The sequence below is a fragment of the Bactrocera tryoni genome, chromosome 4 (assembly GCF_016617805.1).
Source record: "Bactrocera tryoni isolate S06 chromosome 4, CSIRO_BtryS06_freeze2, whole genome shotgun sequence".
Classification (NCBI taxonomy): domain Eukaryota; kingdom Metazoa; phylum Arthropoda; class Insecta; order Diptera; family Tephritidae; genus Bactrocera; species Bactrocera tryoni.
The window spans coordinates 61325157-61347324 of NC_052502.1; the positions used below are offsets into that span (position 1 = coordinate 61325157).

The window sequence follows — 22168 nt, forward strand, 5'->3', positions numbered from 1 at the left end:
ACGTAGGAAGTGGTTTCTTTTCAGCAAAATTAGATAACAAAATCTGCTTCCAATTACCAGACCAGACCAGCGTCTCCCAAACGGAAATCACAGCAATTAAAGAAAGTCTTACGAAATATATACATATATGCAGATAGCTAAGCGGCTTTGAAATCACTAAACCCCTTTAGAGTTTCATCAAAGATAGTGATATAATGCCAAAATCTTTTGGTGAATCTAACATCTTATTTCACAATAAACATTCGATGGGTCTCAGACATAGTGATATCCCTGATGAAATAGATAGACTAGCCAGAGCAGGCACCATCCCACAACTAGAACCCGAAAAAGAAGGAATTCATATGTCCTTGTGGATATTTAAACGACAAACATGTTGTAAAAAAGAGCTGAGTCTCGGTGGAGTCAATCCCTTACTTGCTCAACAAGCAGTCATAAAGTCCATGCCGATCATCCCTGTACTGGGAACACCATACAATGATAATTGTCGATGCGGTCAGCAGATAGAAGAATCTCTATCTTCTTTATGAATGCAAGGCTTTGTATAAGAAAAGAATCGCAACTACCGGTCTAGGGTTTATTGACGATGTATCCGAGGTTGCATAAATAAAATCTTTTATATAACATCATCAGAAGCACTGGGTTTTTCAGAGAGGGTAACTGCGAGTGAGGGTATTTTAGTCCCTGTGGTTTAACAATAGATCCACAAAAGGCCTAGGCTCGTCGTCAGAAAACCACTCTACCTACCTACAAATGATGTTGAATGTAAATAAAAATTCTCGTGATTTCACATTTGATAAAAAGGAAAATAAAGCAAAGTTAAGTACCTGTGATATCTGACAGCTGTTTAATATCGTTTAATTTTATAGAAATAGAAAATTACTTTGGGATAGTTTTGATTGCGAACAGAAAGCTTCTACTCTTAGGTAAGTGGGGTCTAAGTAACGTTGTAGGGGTTATCAAAGGACTCTCTCTCTTTACAATCGCACTTTCAGAAACTTGGCAAAATACAACCGGCGGAATGTAGAGTATTTCATGTATTTCTATTTCCAAATTCCATGGATCCGAAACCGTTTTATTGCTCTTTAACTAAGCTATCAGAGATATATATTCTATTAAAACGCTTTGGGTAGCTTAGCAGCGTTTATTATCAGGAAGATAGGCCACCCATGCGTTGCCAGCAATGTAGCAATATGCTACACTAGTTCACACATACAATGTTATATTCTTCAAAATATATGTCGTCCCTCTCAAAGTGATTCCCTTTGGCGCCAATACACTTGTTAAAGTCAATTTCCGGAGTAGCCTTCAATACGAGAAACGATTCACGTTTAATATCTTCAATTGAGGTTTCCCTGGAGCGGTCGTTTGAGTTTGCTGAATAGCCAAAAAAAAGCTAAATCAGGCGAATACGGTGGTTGTGGCACGATATTGCTTGAAAATTAGGCGGAAAACTTACGAAGAATCAGCGCAGTATGCGACGGTGCATTATCGAGGAGGAAAAACCAAGACATGTCGGCCCATAATCCCGTCCTCTTTTTACAAATAGCAAACGGCGCAATACTCTCAAATATGTCGGAAGGAATTCGGAGTGCACCACACCTCAATAATCGAAGAAAACTGTCAAAATAACCTTGATTTTTGATCTGCTTTGACGTGGTTTTTTCGAATTCGGCTCACCTTTGCCACGATATTCGGCCGTTTGATGGTCTGATTCCAGATCGCATGCATAGATTCAAGACTCATCGCCAGCAATAATACGCTTCATGACATCCTGGTAGTCGGAGAGTATTATTTCAAAGACGTTAACGTGACAAAAACTTGAGTGATTTTAGAACCAATGGTGCTTTCACTTTTCTGGGTTCAAATGATCTTTCAAAATGGTTTTCAGTGATCCTTCCGATATTCCAACGATGCCATTAAGATCTCTGACTGTCAACCACCGACTCTCAAGCACAAAATTCCTTATTTTATTGACGTGTTGATCAACAGCTAATGTTTGTAGCGGTTTTGAACGCGTTCTTGACTCTCTTTGAATAATTTGTACCAATCAAAAACACTTGCTCGCGACAAATAATTATCCCCGAAAGCCTTTTCCAATATTCTGAACGCTTAGGCACCAGAAATTTGATTCCAAAATTTAATGTTGAAAAATTTATGTACTTCCGAAAGACAAGCGTATACTAAACATAATGATTACTTTTATGTGGCATTTGGCACAGATGTCACTGACAGTCATTCCAACTTAGAAAAAGAAAATATTTCGACTAATGCGTTTTCACGCGAAATTTAAATTAAAAAGTCTTACTATTTTTTGTCCACAGTAGTAGACATATGTAGCTCATTTAATAATTATGTGAGGAGCCGAAGCTCAAATATATAAATAAAATAAATTATCCTTACTGATACTAATAATTTGAAGAAATTTAGTATTTTTTAGCTAGTTAAGAGCTCAACTTTTTACATCGAAATATTCCGTATGGAAATATTATAAGATTAAAAATAAAAATTAAGCTCTTATTAAAATTCTTAATCTAATAAAAATTAAATCCAAATTGGTGTTATTGTAGTTTACAGTTGAATAGAATTGCGTAAAATGATAAAAGCATATTCCTAAACTATTGATATGTTAATTAAAAATAATATAATTTGTATATTTTAATGTTATCAAAGTAAATAAAATTAGGTGTTATTAAAAATAATTGTTTCCGAAGACGTTACACAACGAAAGCGTCCATGTATATTTATAACTATTATATGATTTATCAAGCCATATTGAAACAAATTATTTTGATTTTTAAAATTATCTTGTTTTATCTATTTTCTGCGTTGATTCCAACACAAATATGAAATTCTAACTGGGTTGTCATTTCTATTGCTGCGTTTAAAGGAGAGTGCAACGTAACATTTATATACATACATACTTAAAAACATACACACATATCCATTAAGGAATATGACAAAACAAAAGACGGATTTGTAGGTATAGGTTTAAAGCGGGATATGTGGAAGGCTTATCCAATAATACACCCGCTAAAAGGTGTTTGCAATAATACGAGTATTTAAGTGAATTGGCAACTACTACGTTAACAAATTCGTATACAATAATTGTTTGCATAGTGCATAAGGTATTTTGTTTACAGACCATTCAATTAGCACTAAGCTTCTAAAATTAGAAAGAAATAAATGAATTACCAAACAGCCTCCACACAATGACATAAAGACAGTTGTACTGATCTGCATCAGAATCCTAGTTCCAGAAAGAGAAAGCAGAAGAGTTTCAGATTAGAAAAAGTTTCTCTACTTAGCGATAGAATTGTATGCAGATGTTTGCTGGTGTGAAGGTAAGTGCGAATAACACTACTGTCTAAATTACATTTAATCACAATATTGAATGTATTATGAGTGTCTTTTACTAATTAAGCAATTGTTGTAAAAGCATTCGACTTAAATAATTTTACATTTTTTGCCAACATAGGTACAAAATAAAACTGCAAAGACCAGATAGAAATCCAATTTTCATAACATGATACCAAAATTGAGGGAAGGCATTTTTACGAGTAATCGAATGCTTTGGCATTGATTGTGTCGCTCTCTGGGAAGTAAAATAAATTGTAAAAAAAGTATTTGAAGCACTATAATTTTGGCCATGTTTTATTCATATTTTCGTAGGAAGGAGAATTTTGTGTTAGGGAAGTTGGAAGAAAGGATGTGAGCAAATAAAAAGTTGTTAAAATATTTTTTTTTTAATATGCGCGCGATATTTTTTGAAAGAATATATAAGTTAGACCGGAAGCATGCCATAATTGATAAAAAGAACAAAATGGTGGATAAACTACAGCCTACAAGAAAGATAACAGTTTTCTCACAGTCCAATTTAAATGCCTTTTAATACTGAGTGTTGCCCCCATTGCAATATTGATTTTATTTGCATTTGATTTTATAAGTTTTATTATATTCGTATTTAGTAATATTTTACACAATAAATGTTGTACAAATTAAATCTTCTCAAATGAAATAATTTTTTACCAAAAAACTTTAAGCAAGCTTTTAATAATTGGGACTCAATTGAAGGTATTCAAGTATCTTTCATTTTTATACGCCGAAAAAGGTATAATAAGTTTTCCAAAAGGAAACACCCATTGCATATACGTAAATGATCAGCTTGACGAGCTGTGTCGATTAAATTGTGTCCATCTGTTTTTACGCGATCCTTTAGTTTTGAAATATCGATCGAAAATTTTAGAAACACTTTTTTCTCCACAAGATTGCCAATTTGCCGGAATCGCCGATATCGAACTACTATAGCATACAGCAGTCATACAAATTGAATGATCACAATTAGGTTATTGTATGGAAAACTTTTTTACCTTCACGAAATTTGATACGAATTATTGTTAAAAAGAAGCAGTTCAATTTGCGAACAAATTGTTCAGATCGAACTACTATAACATATACATAAGTAGCTGCCATACAAACTGTGAGGTCAACATTAAGATAAAGAACTTCATTAGAGATAATTTTTTTTATTAAGGGGGTATTCTGGTTTAGAAATTCGAAAAAATCGATTTTTTTTTTGCATATTTTTATAGTATAGCCCTTCGAGAAAATGTCCCTAAGAGGATTTTTCGAAATTCAATTTATTTTCCGAGTTACAGCTCATTTTGTGACTCCGACTCCGACTTTGCGCAACTAGTTCTCAAACTTCAAACTCGTTTTCTCATAACTACTTTTCTAGAAACGGTTTGCATGATATCTCAAGTTCTACTCAACCGATTCACATGAAATGTTACACAAAGCTTTCTTATATCGCACTCCGAAGAGCTTTCAAAGGATTTTTTTGTTTTTAATTCCGAACCACAAAAAAAAACGGAAAATACGAAACTTTTTTTCAAACCTCCACCGTTTTGTAAAATTTTTTTTTTTTCAAAAACGTTTCGTAGTGCAATAACTACACTTTTACTCTTCACGGATTTCGCATAAATTTTCATTTTAAGTCAGGGAAAGGATTTATATCCTGCACACCAGGACAAGCCATTCTTTTATCAGTCTCTACTTCGCCGAACTGCAGCTTTTTTTTATTTAATTTTGTTTCTTATATTATTTATGTTTTGTATTCTTAGAATATCAATAAAAAGCATGTAAAAAATGGATAGTCAAAATCAAAAATTATTTACAATACTAAATTTCTAAATACATAGTATGTGCGCGTATACTATACCCCGATGATCATCTTCGTGTTGGTAGTGTTAATCCACATTTTTTCTAATTAACGCTTTTGATGCATTTCTTTTTGCTAAATTTTTAAACTTTTCGACAAACAATAATTTTTGCGGAAATAAATGTTTTCAGTTTTGAAATTTACTTTACAAACAGAAATTGTGTATTGATTTGTTGAATGTAATTGCAAATTCGACGATGATTTTGCAAAAAAAAAGGGCTCCGTTAAGACCTTCTGAAGGAATAAACGAATAACTATGCCAACTTTCACGACTTCCTCGCTGTGGTGCTGACGTACATAACGAAAAAGCGTTTTCTTTTTATATATAAGATTAAAATGATGTGTTTCATAGCTTCAAAATTATCAAGAAAATAAAACCTTAGCATAAGCCCGGGCAGAAAAATAATTCAAATAATAGAATTTGACAACGTGTGAGATGAGTAATAAATGTGGCAGTATTGCAACCAATGCATGTCATCATCAGAACTAGTAGGATTTTACTTTAGATATTCTATTTCTATTTATTCATTAATTTCTTATACTTCAGTCTAGGTTTTTTTTTCAATTAATGAAAGAGGACACATTTGAGAATATATAAATGAAACCCTCCTTTTATATGTCAGAAATAAAAGTACGATAGTTATGTTTCGAAATACTACGCCTATGAAATCGTGAGACCATGGATGTTTCATGATGCGCCGAATCCAACAAAAGTTGTTCCCGCACTAAGCACTTCTAAGCAAATGGTTGCCTGTTTTTTTTTGGAACAACGCAGAACAATAAATTCTTAGTGATACACAACCATCTGTTTGCCAGAAGACGAATCACTCTTCACCACGACAATGCCAATTGTCACATATTGACTGAAACAACTGCATTTTTGAGTACTCAAAACATCAATTTGATGAATCATCCAACGTATAGTCCTGGATTGGGACCGAATGAGTTCTTTTCATTTTCAGACGTATAAGTTAAAATAATAGGTTAACGTTTTTCGACGCTTAAAGTTGCAGTTGATGCTTTGCGAATTGCTTCAAACGCATGCAATAGCAAATTATGATATTAATCAAAAATGTTTTGAAAAACAATAAAGTTATTTACGATGATAAAAACTTGTTTTTGTTCTCAAATCCCGAAATAGAAAGGCAACCTACGAAGTACAAACAATTTCTTATCTAGGTGTCAAAAGTTTACACGTTTAAATTTCAGTTTTTCTGGTATAACATAATATTTAAACAAATACATTCTTAAAAATAACACAATCAAAATCTCGAAATTTAGATTCCCGTCAAATTTAGATTCCCGACAAATCAAAACACCGACAATTCAAGAAAAGGTGGCAGGTGTATAACGTAATGCCGACAATCAAAATCTCGAAACTTAGAATCCGGACAAATCAAAACACCGACAAATCAAAATACCGACAAATCAAGGGAAAGGTGGCGTTGTTCGTTCGAGGCCCTGCGGCCTTCGGTCTCCGGCCACAAACATGCTCAGAATCATAACCCTTAGTCAGTAGAATTCTTTTTCTGTGGTTCGATAGAAATAAGGGCGGACAAGATAAAATATTTTTCACATTTCGGCATTTTGGTTTGTCGGTGTTTTGATTTGTCGGTGTTCTGATTTGTCGCTGTTTTGATTTGTCGGTATTTTGATTTAGCTGCATATTTAAATTTTGTCGGTATTTTGATGTGTTGGCATTTTGAATTTCGGTATTTTAAGTGTATCCCAAAGGTGGCGTTGTTCGTTCGAGGCCCTCCGGCCAGCAAACACGCTCAGGATCATAACCCTTAGTCAGTAGAATTCTCTTTCTGTGCTTCGATAGGAAAAGGGCGGCTCCTCCAAACAACTGCACCGATCTTTTTGAAATTTTAAACGCTATTTCTTTCCATATTATGGTAATAAACCAGCACCAAGTTATGAGAGACACCGCAATTCGACATTTTTCCGAGACGCTCCAGAACAATTGCTACTATTAGCTTATTTTTCAAAATTCAACAGAATATTCTTTAAATATCATAGTATAATGTACCATTGGTTTTTAAAAATAGATTTCAAGCGTTTCATCAAAAAATCATACAAATAGTTTTATACGATTTAACCCTACTCAACCCTTAAGTACATAATTTATTTTCAATATATGTGACCTGGTCTACGGAAAGGGGGCTTAGGTGTCAAAAAATCAATTTTCACTTTGAGATAACGAGAAACTGACGAAACGAGTTGTTTATTTTTAACAGCTGTTTCTCAGAAAACTAGTTTTCGCACGTTAGCTCCCTTTTCCTAGACCAGGTCACATATTATTCAGTAAACTAAATTCAAGCTAGCAAATCCTTCCTAAATAGCTTACGTAAGTTCAGTCCACCGACAATATGACATGCGCTATTAAGGCCAAGAAATTTGGAATTAAGATAATAATATATGTATATGTAGATTGCAAACTTGAAACTTTATATTTTTGCACGTTTAGAACCCCCTTTGATTTCAAATTACATGTATTGCTGTAAATGTTCTCCGACGTTTTGAGATATTTGCATCCCCTCATACTTAAGAATAAACCCCAAGATCAGGCTCAGGGGCTATTTATTAATGATCGTCTATTTTTATACGTATAAATTATTGCAACCTTAAACCTGACAAGTATGAGTGAAATAAGATGAAATGAGTGATTCTTCAGCAAGATAATTCTAACTCTGCCAAAATGATTCTTATTCCGACCAACGAGAAATTAATCGACCATTTCGAATTTTTTCATTGGTATATTGATTGCCGTAGAAACTACGTTGAAAAACAATAAAATGTTTCAACCACCATAATCATTTTTTCAATGTTGGAGCAGAAATAAAAATTGCAATTCATTCCTATCTTGTGATAAGCGGCAAGCGTCGTCAAGAACGAACTTAAGTACTGGGATTTTTATTTCAAAATATGCCACGATTCAAATATTTATTTTACTTGATTTTTGGTAACGTTGGTTAACTAAGCTTATTACTATTTACATATACATATACAAATCTTATATTTTCAAGATGTGAAAGTGTACAATTGTGTTGTTTGGTTTTCTTAGGTAGCAAAGTACTTACATATCTTTTTTGAAACATTTCCGCTTAGAGACGGCGAGGAGTCAATTTTACTTGTCCTTGCTCGAATATCTCTGGTTTGATATTTAATATTCGGAACAGATAGTAGACGCTGATCTCTTTGCTTTTCTTTAAAATTTTGGCGCGCTGTTTTGGCACACACATTATCTCCCTGATTGGTATCACTTGCAGCAGAAAGAGGCAAATCACTAGGTCGTGAAGTTTGTGAACCCTCAGTTGTCTCTTTTTCGAACTCCACTTTTTTCATGCTTGTTTGAAATTCATTTGTAATGTCAAAAATATCACCGTCATCTGTCATATCATCGTTTGAATGTGAATTTGCATTGATGCTACCTTTTGTAGCAAAAGTACTTATTTGTTGGCCTTCACAATCACGTTGTTCGGAATCAGGTTCCCTGCTGAAATCATAGGTATTATCTTTACTCTCACTTCTAATGTTTTTGTCTTTTGGTGATACACTTTCACCACTACTTTCAATTGGCGATGATTCTTTTTGCATGTAAAACACCGAATTGTTTTTCATAGAATCGATTTCTGTATTCACATTGATTCCAATTTTCATATTGACTTTAGATAATTGACGTTTAAGGTTAAAAGTTTTCCATGACATTGACTTTCTTCTGTCCTGCAGTTCTTTTGGCGCTACGGCGGTTTCCTCGCGAAGTGGACTCTTTGTCACAACATTCGTTGATGTAACTTCATTTTCCGGAGATGTAGGTCGCGATGAATTTGACTGATTTTGGTAAGATGAAAAAGGCTCATTTGTTTCGGGAATAAATTCAATGGATGGGCTGTCAGGGCTAGTGGTGTCGTTCAGCTATAGTAATTTATAATAATTTAAGCAAAAAATGAGGATAATTTTGCATACTTTGGATTCAACAACGAACATATAGCGTTTGTGAAAAGTTGTGTGTCCTTTTCATGTAGTTTAGTGCGGTACAAGTTGGACATATTTAAAACATAAGCATTAGGGAGATGAGACTTAAGGTTCGTTTTTTATTGTAAAAATGCAGAGATGTTTGGCAACATTAAACCCCGAAAAAAATAACTACAATTATTATTACATTATTAGCAAAGGTTTACGCAAGGACATTCAGTAAAAAAACTATATACAAAATTACAACACATATAATTATATAGCTCTTTTAGGAATTCATAGAAAAAACTAAACAAAAAAAATTTATTTCTTTAGACCTTAATAGTTTCAGTTAATGCTTATTTTAGGTCGGCTTTGGCATAAACTTTCATCCGGGTATGTATTATGTAATCGTGTTTTAGGATCATTAAAGCATTATTGGCACTGTAATTTACCTCTAAGTCTACTAAGATTTCATTCAAGAAAGTGTTCAAAATATAATACATGCGTTTTGCTACGTAAACAAAATTTTTTAGTATTATAGCAGAAACATTCAAAAACGCTACTCCCTTCCTTCCTTTTCCTTCCTTATCGAGCAAAATGTGTGCATAGTGAAAAACGTGGTAAAAACGCAGAAATCAGCCATCTTTGTTTGTTTACATTTGAACAACGTTGCCATTGCCCAATACGCATAAGTATATAGTTTTGAGAACATCTTTGTTTTCAATTAAAATTTTTACAATATAAAATATTAAAACTGAAAACAAACTATTAAAAATAGTTTACATATTTATAAATAATAGCATTCGACTCTGATTTTGAGTTATTTTATGAAAATTTCAAACATATTGAAACATATTGAACAGATTGAATTATAAAAGTTGATAATTACTACAGTGTATCGATATTGGCAACCCTGCGTTGTGAGAGAGCAATCAGCTGACACGATTCCACGGCAAAAATCCAAATTCTCACGTCATCCCACGTCAAAGAGCGAAAGGAGTAGCGTTTTTCACTGTGCAATTACATTGCGCGCACATAAGATAGGTCGTGGCAGCTGACACGAGCCACGATTCTACGTTCTCCACTGTTTCTGCTATCAGACTTATTTTGTGTTAATTATAATGATCTGAGCGGAGCCTACTAAGATCCAAAATTCCTATAGAATCTCTTTATTTGTTTAAGATAGTATTATCATTGAACCTGTAATATTGCGGAGCTCCAAAAATAATAGTAAATGAGCAATAAGTCAATTGAGCCTGGGTGGGTAAGAGAATATCTGACTTAAGGGAGTGTTGTAATGTAAAATAATTGAATTATTATGAATGAGCACTAGAGAAAACTTTGTGACCACAGCTTACTTCACAAAACATTATTTCTAACCTTTTTTCATGTGTCTTAAAAAACCGAGAAAAGATTTAGGAAATTCAAAAGATGGTACAATTCAGGACTGATAGAAAATATTGTGATACTCTACGTCATAAATGATACCAAAGGTCCAATTGTAAACAAAACTTTCCCAAGTCCATAAACAATTTGAGTCCTAATTGCGATATGCAACAACAAAATTCAAGAAACACGAAACGTGTCTTTGACAAAGAAAACCGAAACGCATAAGTTATTCAGATTTGAACAATGCATACCAAGTTTCTTAAAAGAAATCCGATGAACAACGAACGTTTAATTGTTGATATTAAAAGCAATGTTTATAAATTAAAAACTATGGAAACTGTTTAAACGAAGTTCTTTGTAAATGGTAGATTTCAAGGAAATAACGTGCATTACATCTTTGCAACATACTTTCGTTCCATGCGCTGGTTATAGCATGCATTCAATAAAAGTTTTTTTTAACAAATGAAACAAATTTGGAAAGATATCAATTAATTGAATATTCTTAATGGTGCATGGTCTAATCTTACCAAAAGGTCTAAACTGTATAATAATTTCAATTATATGTAAGTAATCTGATAGATTTTAAATAACGGATGTTTTGAATATGGCAACGTTTCCTACTGCAAAAGATCACTTAACCATTGAAAAATATTGAAAAGTATTAGTCGCACTTTTCCACGGAACCCAATTTTTAACAAATAAGGAAGGGCTAAGTTCGGGAGCAACCGAACATTTTATACTCTTGCAACTTACAAACCCAAGGAAATACTTTAAGGTGTAAAGCCAATCATAGAGTCAAAGTCAGCCGGAAGTCCGAAAATCCTAATATTAGTTATACAAGGTGCGTTCCAAAGTAAACAGGACTTTAAAAAAAAAAAAAAGAACAAATGGTTTTTTGGCAAAATCAATTTATTTTATCCAAAATAGTCACCTTCTGCTTCAATACAGCTTATTGCACGGTCCAAAAGCATGCCGAACGAGTGTTTTAGATCGTTGGCCGGTATGGCGGCCAGTATGCCGGTGCAAGCCTTTTGAATAGCATCTACGTCTGCATAACGCTTTCCGTTCATGGGAAAATACATTTTCCCGAAAAGGACGAAATCGCACGGTGCTATATCAAGTGAATATGGGGAGTCTTTAATGGTTAAAGTTTGATTTTTGGTCAAATAATCGGTCACAATGATGTCCTTCGAATGTTGGATTCTGAGCAATTTTTGGTCGTCAGTCAATTTGTGCGGAACAAACCGTGCACACACTTTTCGTAAGCACAAATGTTCGGTCAAAATGCGATAAATAGATGTTTTGGAAATGTTAAATTCCATTTCCATGAATTTCAATGATGATTTCGGCTGATTTTTGATGAATTCACACAGTTTCAATGGAATTTCCGCTGATCACGGATTTTGATTGGCCCACATGTTGAGTATCATTTATGTCCTCACGACCGCTTTGAAAACGTAGAAACCACTCGTGCACTCTGCTACGGGATACGCAATTATCGCCATAAACTTGTTTCATCAACTGAAACGTTTCGGTAAAAGTTTTACCAATTTTAAAACAAAATTTAATGTTAGCTCTTTAATCGAAGCTCATTTTCGCACCGATAACACAAACATACTGACACTTATAACGCAATAATTTCGCTTCCAATCGATGAAATGTCATGAAATTCTCACTGTACAATCAGATTTAATCAGATCAGCAGATTCTAACGCACTAGTCGAGATATAGATGGCGCCACCAGAGGGCGCTAGATTCAAAAAGTCCTGTTTACTTTGGAACGCACCTTGTATAGGGGCTAGGTCCAGTTTTTGCTCAACTGTATCTTTTAGGCACAAAGATACACTATTATGAGTGAAACACGTTTTCTTAGTTTTTTTTTTTTGATAACTCACATATTGGCCGATATAAGCGGTACAATGTCACCCAGAAGCTCGAATATTAAGTATATGGCGGCTAAGAGAAGTATTGGTCCAATTCAACCCATTTTTAAAATACAGACATACCATTATAAGAGGATTATCCCTTAATTTCAGTTACATATATACATATATCACACATTGACCGACATTTTCCTTCAAAAGTTAACTATAGCTTCCGGGGTCCAAATATTCGGTATCTAGGGGCGTGAACAGTTTTTAGTGGATTTAAACAGTTTTTAGTCACAATTTATATTAATTACTTCTTGATATAGTCGGGTCACGAGATATGGGATTTTACCACAAAGTGGGCGGTCCCACGCCAATCATCCAATTTTCAGCCTGGCTCTCATAAAGGTCTCTCATATCTTGGTGGTAAAATTTAATGTCTCTGGCGTATTTAGTAATTGATTTAACACACTTTTAGTAGTTTTTATATTCTCGCAACAAAGTTGCTAAGGAGAGTATTATAGTTTTGTTCACATAACGGTTGTTTGTAAGTTCTAAAACTAAAAGAGTCAGATATAGGGTTATATATACCAAAGTGATCTGGGTGACGAGTAGAGTTGAAATCCGGATATCTGTCCGTCCGTCCGTCCGTGCAAGCTGTAACTTGAGTAAAAATTGAGATATTATGATGAAACTTGGTACACGTATTTCTTGGCTCCATAAGAAGGTTAAGTTCGAAGATGGGCAAAATCGGCCCACTGCCACGCCTACAAAATGGCGAAACCGAAAATCTATAAAGTGTCATAACTAAGCCATAAATAAAGATATTAAAGTGAAATTTGGCACAAAGGATCGCATTAGGGAGGGGCATTTTTTGACGTAATTTTTTTGGAAAAGTGGGCGTGACCCCGCCCCCTACTAAGTTTTTTGTACATATATATCTCGGAAACAACTATAGCTATGTCAATCAAACTCTATAGAGTCGTTTCCTTCAGGCATTTCCATATACAGTTCGAAAATGGAAGAAATCGGATAATAACCACGCCCACCTCCCATACAAAGGTTATGTTGAAAATCACTAAAAGTGCGTTAACCGATTAAAAAAAAACGTCAGAAACACTAAATTTTACGGAAGAAATGGTTGAAGGAAGCTGCACCCAGGCTTTTTTTAAAAATTGAAAATAAGCGTGGCGTAGCCCACTTATGGACCAAAAACTATATCTCAGGAACTACTAGACCGATTTCAATGAAATTCGGTATATAATATTTTCTTAACACCCTGATGACATGTACGAAATATGGGTGAAATCGGTTCGCAACCACGCCTTCTTCCAATATAACGCTATTTTGAATTCCATCTGATGCCTTCTCTGTATAATATATACATTAGGAACCAATGATGATAGCGGAATAAAACTTTACACAAATACGGTATTTGAAAAATATGTAAATGACGGATAATGAAATCTCGATTATCACTTTATCATGCGAGAGTATAAAATGTTCGGTGACACCCGAACTTAGCGCTTCCTTACTTGTTAACAGTACCATTATATAGGGAGTGGGTGGGGGTGTTATGTTACTGTCGGTAAAAGTTTTTATAAGATTTGTACTCACCAAATTTGGTTATAGTAGCTTAAGTGGTTTAGGTAATATGTATGTACATTAAACTTACGTTTTATATCTTAATCCGATTACGCCTATCTACGAACTCGTAATTTTTTTGTACTAAGGAACTTACGTTCCAAGTTTCATCGAGATATCTCAATTTTTACTCAAGTTACAGCTTGCACGGACGGACAGACAGTCAACCGGACTTTGACTTATGATCATATGATCATCATTTATATATATGTATATACAGTTACGGACAATAAAATAGAATCACCTATGATACTAATTTTCCGTTCTAAAAAAAATATCAATTTGATTTAAATTCAACTAAGTTATATTTTTATTATGTATTTCATATTGCTTTTGTGCTAGTGGTAGCAGTAAAAATATTTGAAAAAAAAAAAAACAATTCACAAATATTGCAAAAACAAAGGTAAAAAGTATATTTAAACAATTCTAAGGACAAAAACATATATTCAAAATTTTTTACATTAAAAAAAATTATTATTTTAAGGAAACTAATAGAAAAAATGGTTAGTACATTATAGTGTATTCTTTATCGTCTAATACAATTAATTAGGTTACAGAAAGCGTTCTGTGGAACAGAATACCAGACCTTTGTACCTTCTCTCAGAATTCTGCTTTATTTTTCGGTTTAACGGGTGCAATATTTTCCTTAACAATTTACCGTAAGTTTTTGATGGGATCCAGATCTGGTGATTACTCTGGCCAAGCCATTACGCTAACACCAAGATCTAAAACCATTTTTTGCAAGACGCGAAGTATGTTTCAGGTCGCTGTTTTGTTGGAAATGCCGAAATGCAAAGCGAATTCCTTTCAGCATATGGGAGTATGACCTTATCTAAATCCTTAATGTATATATGGCGGTCTATGTTTTCTTGTATCCAAAAAAATAGGTCCCGCACCTCAATATAAGAAACAAATCTAAACTTTTATATTGCCGTGGACGCACTTTTCTTGGTTTTTTGGATGTCGGACTCACCCCAACCTATCATTGTCTATCATATTAATTTTGCATTCAGACCATAAAATGTCGAACCATTTTTTTTTTAATTTTCATCTCCGCCCTGATTAACGTGCGTGATTGCATCTATGCCGTTTTCTCAGCATTGGCACGTTTCGGGACGACTTCCGCAATCATTTTTTTGTGGTCGGCCTATTTTTTCAACCTTTTTTCGGAAATTTTAAGGCATCAAACACAAATGTTTGAGACATATTCCATATACATATTTGCAATTTGCCTGTACGTATGACCCATTCCTTGCAAATTTTAGGCGCACAATCTTTCCTCCTCTGAACAATGTTTTGTTTGACCCATTTTTTTTAATAAATTCTTAATTGATATATGTAATTATTTGATCCACAGATCTAATTAAATTCAATAATTTTTGTTTATGAAACCATTTCGATATTGATTCTATTATTTTGTCACTAAGCACGAGGCACGCTATTTACACTTTTTAAATTACAGTTAACTGTAAAACTTGATAATGCTATATTTTCCTCTTTTTTTAAAGTACATATTATTGCTTTTGTTATTATGCAGAAAAGTTACTACATAAATGAAAAATTTCAAAAAAAAATCATACCATTGTTTTAAAGCAAAACCTTTGATTCTATTTTATTGTACGTAACTGTATAACCCTATATCTATCTCTCTTAGTTTAGGTGATACGTTAGGTGAACAAAACTGTAATACTCTGTAGCAATTAGTTGCATGAATATAAAAAGAGTTGCAATTAGACAATGATATCAAGAAGTGATACAGAAAATGATTATACAAGTAGTCTGCTATTCAGTAAAGTCTCCGAAAAATATTTGAGTTTCCAAATTATTTCATTTGCCACGTAACAATTAATTAATTCTCAAATAACAATGGTCACGTGTACGACTATTAACATTCCAGTATTGACTTTTCTACATATCAGTATTACCTAAGAAGGAAATGAGGTTGCGTTCCATACAAGTATATTGTGGCGAGAAAACAAAATAAAACTTTACATTTTCTGAAAGCAACTAGAAGATCTCAGATCTCAAAGATTTTTATTTAGTAAACATTAAACAAATTAATAGTCAACAAAACTGCGAAGTTTCAAAACCAATATTTCCTGTTCTGACTCAATCGAAATTAATGGGAGAAAAATCCAAGGATCAATGGCAATATACTGAGGGAAAACTGGACCCATCCCTATCGATATTCTACAATTCATAAACTATTCTTCTCTCACTCTGAGATAGTATAAATATATATTTCCAAATAGTCAATAGGTGTTATTCATTAATAATCTAAAAGTGAATTATTGGCAAGTTTCCGAAAAAAGAGAATTGTGTGATTAATCATTGAAAACCAACCTTCACTGCATACCATAAATTACAATAGAAAATGTATTACCATTTAATTTTCCATCACTTTAATATCTAAATTGGTAATTTTTATAAAATTTAGTATAAATGCAAATCTACTAGTCAGAACCCGTTATCTATCTTCGATCATTTTATTATATAAATTAACAATTTAGATTTAGATTCATCGTCTATCTTCGAAATAGAACTAAAAATTGATAAAACTTTTTTATTTGGTGAGATATTTTCACGAAATTTGGCATACGTTACTATCCAAAGCCACGATATAGTTTCTGAAAAAATTGTTCAGATCGAATAACTATATATATATATAACAAAATTTGGCATAGATTATTGTCCAAGAGACAAGTTCTTGTATGGAAACTTTTTTATTTGTGAAGGGTATTATAGCTTCGACGCAGACGAAGTTAACGTTTTTTGGGGGTTTACAGGAATTACGCGTAATCATTTTATGGTATCGCTAAATAATAGCTTTTTGTATGATTATTTTGATAAAGTGATGGAAAAAACTATTTACGGAAATCTGACCACAGCACATCAATAATTATTTAAGAAATTTATTACCTATATAATAACTGCACACTAATATTATTTGAAAGATTTGAAAGCTACTTACCTAAAACAGTCGAAGACTAGCGTCACAATTCTTTTCAAATTCACTTAATGTTTGAAATAAGTAATAATAAAATAAGTAATTCACTTCAAAAATATGTAAATGAAAATGGACTCAATTCTGTGTAGTCATAGTTCAATGTGCATAAATGAAATGAACAGCATTTGTCTAAAACAGCCGGTAGAGCATGTACCTTCCAAATCTAGCTCCATGCTTTGATATATGACGAAAGCTCGGTGAATAAAAAAAAAATATTTTTTTTAACTCTAGTGCAAAATATCAATACGTTCCCCGTCAAGAATTGGCATATATCAAAGAAATTATAAAGCAGTTAGAGTGCACGTAATGGAAATGCACTAACTTCTGTTAGTTGGGGTGATTTTATAGGATCGATCTCATTCGAAATTTTTTAGCACGGCATTTTTCGAGTTAAGCCTCAGTTTTAATACTTTTTAAAACTATCAGATCATTATTAAATATATTTGCTTCTCAAAATCTATTTAATATTGTATTTATCATAATTTGTTAATCGCATTTCATATTTCTGATGGTAATACAAAGCTACATTTAAGGCTCCCGCATTTTCGTAGGGTACATCGCTAACTTTGTTTAATACTTGACTAATTCGTGACGCCTATTTTTAAGTCGCTCTCTTTATAGACAATGTCTGAATCACTATGTAAGCTTACAAAATAAATACAATTTTAAATGTTTAGAATTGCATTACTTGGTGCAACAACCATAAAGCCAATTACTTTTGTTTTTGAAGTGTATGTCGTCAAAATATTTTCCTTAGTTATGAACGAAAAATAGTTAATAGCAAAAATAAAATAATTACATAAAATTTTGAAGATCCAAACCAATTTAAATTTCCTCTTATTTCTAATATGAATAAGAAATCCAAATATTGTTCATAATTTTAAAATTCTTAATTTATTCTTCATTGTCCAGTCATTTAAGCTTAAATTAGGTTTTGAGACAACTTTAGGGTGTCAATATACAAGTATTTACAGACATATAAATGGGTATATCGTATTCCGAGGTGAACTTACTATAATGACTGGACTATCAATATACTTGTGTCAACGTTTTTTCCAATTCTCGAAACAGTTGTTAAAGTCAATTATCGGAATCAATGCGCGTAGCGATTCATGTGTTTTAGTGTGTTTGAGTTTGCTAAATAGCCACAAGTCACAAGGAGCTAAATCAGGCGAATACGGTGGATGCGGCACGATATTGGTTGAAACTCACGAAGAATCAATGCAATATGCGTCGGTGCATTATGGTGGTGCAAACCCCAAAAGTTGTCGGCCCATAATACCGGCTTTCTTTTACGAATAGCCTAGCCAAACGACGCAAGACTTTCAAATAGTATTCCTTGTTGACAGTTTGGACGATCGAAAGTAATTCGGAATACACAACAACTCGATAATCGATAGAAAACTGTCAACAGAACTTGATTTTTGACCTGCTTTGACGAGGCCGATTGATAGTCCGTTTCCGGGTCGTACGTTTTATGACATCCATCCTGGTAGTCGGCATTGCTTCATAAATGTTCGAAAAAAATTGAGTGATTTTGGAACCAATCGTGCAACATTCTGAACGTTTCGGCACCCAAAATTTAATGGAACTTCTTTGTTGAATAATTTCACTAATCGTACAGGGTGTCTGATGAAAGCCGCTACCAAAAAATAATTAAATAACTTTTTTTCTATTTAATGAATCTGGTTATTTTTTTTTTATTTTGCAGATTGACTTTTATATTTAACAAAAATGGATAACTGGGACACTGAAACAAGAATTTGGATTGTCCGCCGCTATCACGCACTGGAGTCCGTAGTTTCGGTTCAAAGAGAGTATAGGCGCACGTTTGGCGGCAATCCTCTGAGCAGATGGACCATAATGAGACTTGTAAACAATTTTGCCGAGCATGGGACAGTCAACAGAAGACCTTACCATAGAAACCCTTCAGTTCGAACGGAGGAAACAATCGCTGCTGTAGCTGCTGCCATACAAAACAATCCACGTATTTCGACAAGAAGCTTATCTGCTCAAATGGGTGTAAGCAGACAGTCATTACAGTCAATTATGCACAAAGATTTGGACTTATTCCCATATAAAATTCAAATGGCCAACAAAATGAACGCTGCAGACTTGCCGATTCGCTTGGAATTTTGCCAGAAGATGCTTCAAATGGTGGAAGAGGATGGAAACATGTTGAACTGTCTTTTCATGTCTGACGAGGCCTATTTCGATTTAAACGGCAACATAAACAAATAAAATTGTCGAATATGGAGTGCTTCCAACCCACAGATACTCCATGAGACGGAATTGCATCCACATCGTGTCACAGTGTGGTTTGCAGTTTCATCACGCTGCATTGTCGGGTCCTACTTCTTCGAAGAAAACGGTCACACCGTTACGGTTACTGGAGACCGTTACTTGAGCATGTTGAGAGAGTTTTTCTATCCAGAATTACGCCGAATGAGAATTTCTTTCAACTCTGTGTGGTTTCAGCAAGATGGTGCAGCTCCTCACATAGCCCAACCTGTTATGATAGACTTGCGACGAAAATTTACCAATAAGCTGATATCCAGAAACTCCACATTCCGTTGGCCACCCAGGTCGCCTGACCTTACTGCACCTGGCTTTTTCTCGTGGGGTTATTGCAAACAGGAAGTCTACAAAGCAAAACCAACAAATTTGAATGAACTAAGGCAATACATTCGAGAAACAATTGCGGCTATTCCTGTCTCAACTCTCCAAGTAGTAATGAACAACTTTTTGGTAAGATGCCGCACATGCATCAACGAGAAGGGAGGGCATTTAAATTCCATAATTTTTAAAACTAATTAAGCTATATTTAATAAAATTGAATGAACTTTAACATGAATAAAAGAAAAATGAATTCCATACACTGAAAAAAAAAATTATTTGAGCTTCTTAATGTAGCAAAATTCATCAGCCACCCTGTACTTCAGAAAGACAAACGTATACTAAACACTATTGATTATTTTGATGTAACATTTGGCACAGATTCCGAGCGAAATTTAAATTAAAAAGTCTTACAATTTTTTGCACACAGAAGTATTTTTTTATGTCTTTGCACATCGGAATTCCAAAGAAATGGAAACAACCTCACATAATAATACCATTGTCACAACCACAAAAGCAAGTAACAATACTTATTATCGAGAATATTTCATTTCGATGGATTCCATTTCGATCCATTTAATCGACCATTCCTACTGTTGTGGAAGGGCACACATTAATCTGATTGCCAACGTATTTGAAACGCAACTAATGATAATACAAGTACAAAGAAATCAATAGAGATCATGATCCAGTTAAGTTCAATAAACATGTTTATATTTCTAATGAGAAATTTTAAGCATGAACTTTGCACATGATATTTATTTAGTACTGACCTTCAAACGGTAAGTGTATAAAGCAATCTGACTATTAATTCTTCAGTTATTGCATTTTGACGCAACGTTTGGGTGGCTGTCGAGTGAGCTACATAGCAGTCGACGAAAAATAATAACGAATTGTAGCTTTAGAGGAGTGTTTGGCACTGTTAAACCGTAAAAAAATCCAATTCTATCGTCGATATGTAAACAGAATAATATTCATGGACTATCGCCAAAAAGAAACCACCATCAACGGCGACTATTCCTATAATCTTTTGCATAAATTGTTTCTCTCTAATACTACGAACTTATTGCTTGACTTGTTTATCATAAGCATTTTTCGTATAATAATAAATATATCATTATACTACGTGGCCACAATATGCCCGCATTTTTATCCGACCAAAACTAATGATGAGACATAATTATTATTTGAGAAATTTTTTTGTCGCTTGCCCCTGTAACATGAATAACTTTATATGGAACTCAAAAACTATAAGAAATTTGTCGTCAAATTTAAAAGTTTTTAGAATACATACAAAATAATATTTCTCATTCAAATATTTAGTGAGCTTTTTCTGCTTAATTAGAAAGGCCAGAACCAAACAATTCTATAATATCACATTATGTATGCATGTGTGCTCATACATACAGTTTAAATTGCAATTTCCTCAAGGATTCCAGTGGTATCAAATATTTCAGAATAGTATTTTCACCAGTTTACAACACGGGTTCAATGTCAATCACAGTTTTGTCTTATTCTAACGTTCTTTCACGGTTTTATTTGAAAAAAAAAAACGTTTCAAAAAAGAGAGGGATGTACAAAACTTTGAATTTCGTAGGTATGATTTATTTGTTCCTATTACAACTGTGCGGAAGCAAATCAAGTATTTTTATTGAATTAAGAAGATAACAGAGAAACAGGAAGGGCTTAGTTCGGGTGTAACCGAGCATTTCAAACTCTTGCAACTTGGAATGCTCAAAGCCGCGAAAATTCTTTTTGAATTGCAGTAGTATATCTGACCGATATTTTTGGTAAAAAGTTCGCAGTAAGAACTGGGGTCCTCATATTCGGTTTCTGAGACTTTAAATAGCTTTCAAAGGCACTATTTGTGCAAATTTTTATCCGGACTGATTGAGTCTTGAATTGTATACTTGAAAGTCAAAGGATAATGGGTAATAAATTGTGTACACGTGGTTGTAGTCCAATTCTCCTATTTTCACACGGTAATGTAGGAATATCAGGGAATTATTGACAACCGAATTTGGTTGAAATCGGTCGAGTAGGTCCGGCGATATGGGTTTTCACCTAAATGTGGGCGGTGACACGGTTCACGATTAATGGGCGTGATAGTGATCCGATTACGCCCAACTATAATACCAAACTTCCTATGATGCCAAGTCATATGTGTACGAAGTTAGTAATCAAGATATCTTAATTTTTACTCAAGTTACAGCTTGCACAGACGGACCGACAGACAGTCACTCGGATTCCAACACCTCTCGTCATCTTGATCATTTAAATATATACAAGGACTTAAAAAAACAGAACGAATGGTTTTTTCGGCAAAATCAATTTATTTTATTCAAAATAGTTTCCTTCTGCTTTAATACAACTTTTGCACGGTCCAAAAGCATGTCGAACGACTGTTTTAGCTCGTTGGCCGTCAGAATGCCGGTGCAAGCCTTTCGAATGGCCTCTACGTCTGCA

The 22168-nt window shown here is 33.8% G+C and overlaps 1 protein-coding gene across 5 annotated transcripts in view; it reads right to left on the reverse strand.

The window, feature by feature from the left end:
• LOC120775464 (syntaxin-binding protein 5) overlaps positions 1 to 22168 on the reverse strand; it is a 73738-nt gene that overhangs the window by 18921 nt on the left and 32649 nt on the right. For 3 of the 5 annotated variants that reach the window (XM_040105653.1, XM_040105652.1, XM_040105651.1), the window contains exon 15: positions 8302 to 9136. The exons of 1 other annotated variant lie outside the window; for it this stretch is intronic. In XM_040105653.1, coding sequence (XP_039961587.1) covers positions 8302 to 9136 — 835 coding nt within the window. Of the gene's footprint in view, positions 1 to 3192; positions 3248 to 8301; positions 9137 to 22168 lie in introns of all 5 variants that reach the window. One more of the 5 variants, XM_040105655.1, reaches the window with a different exon arrangement.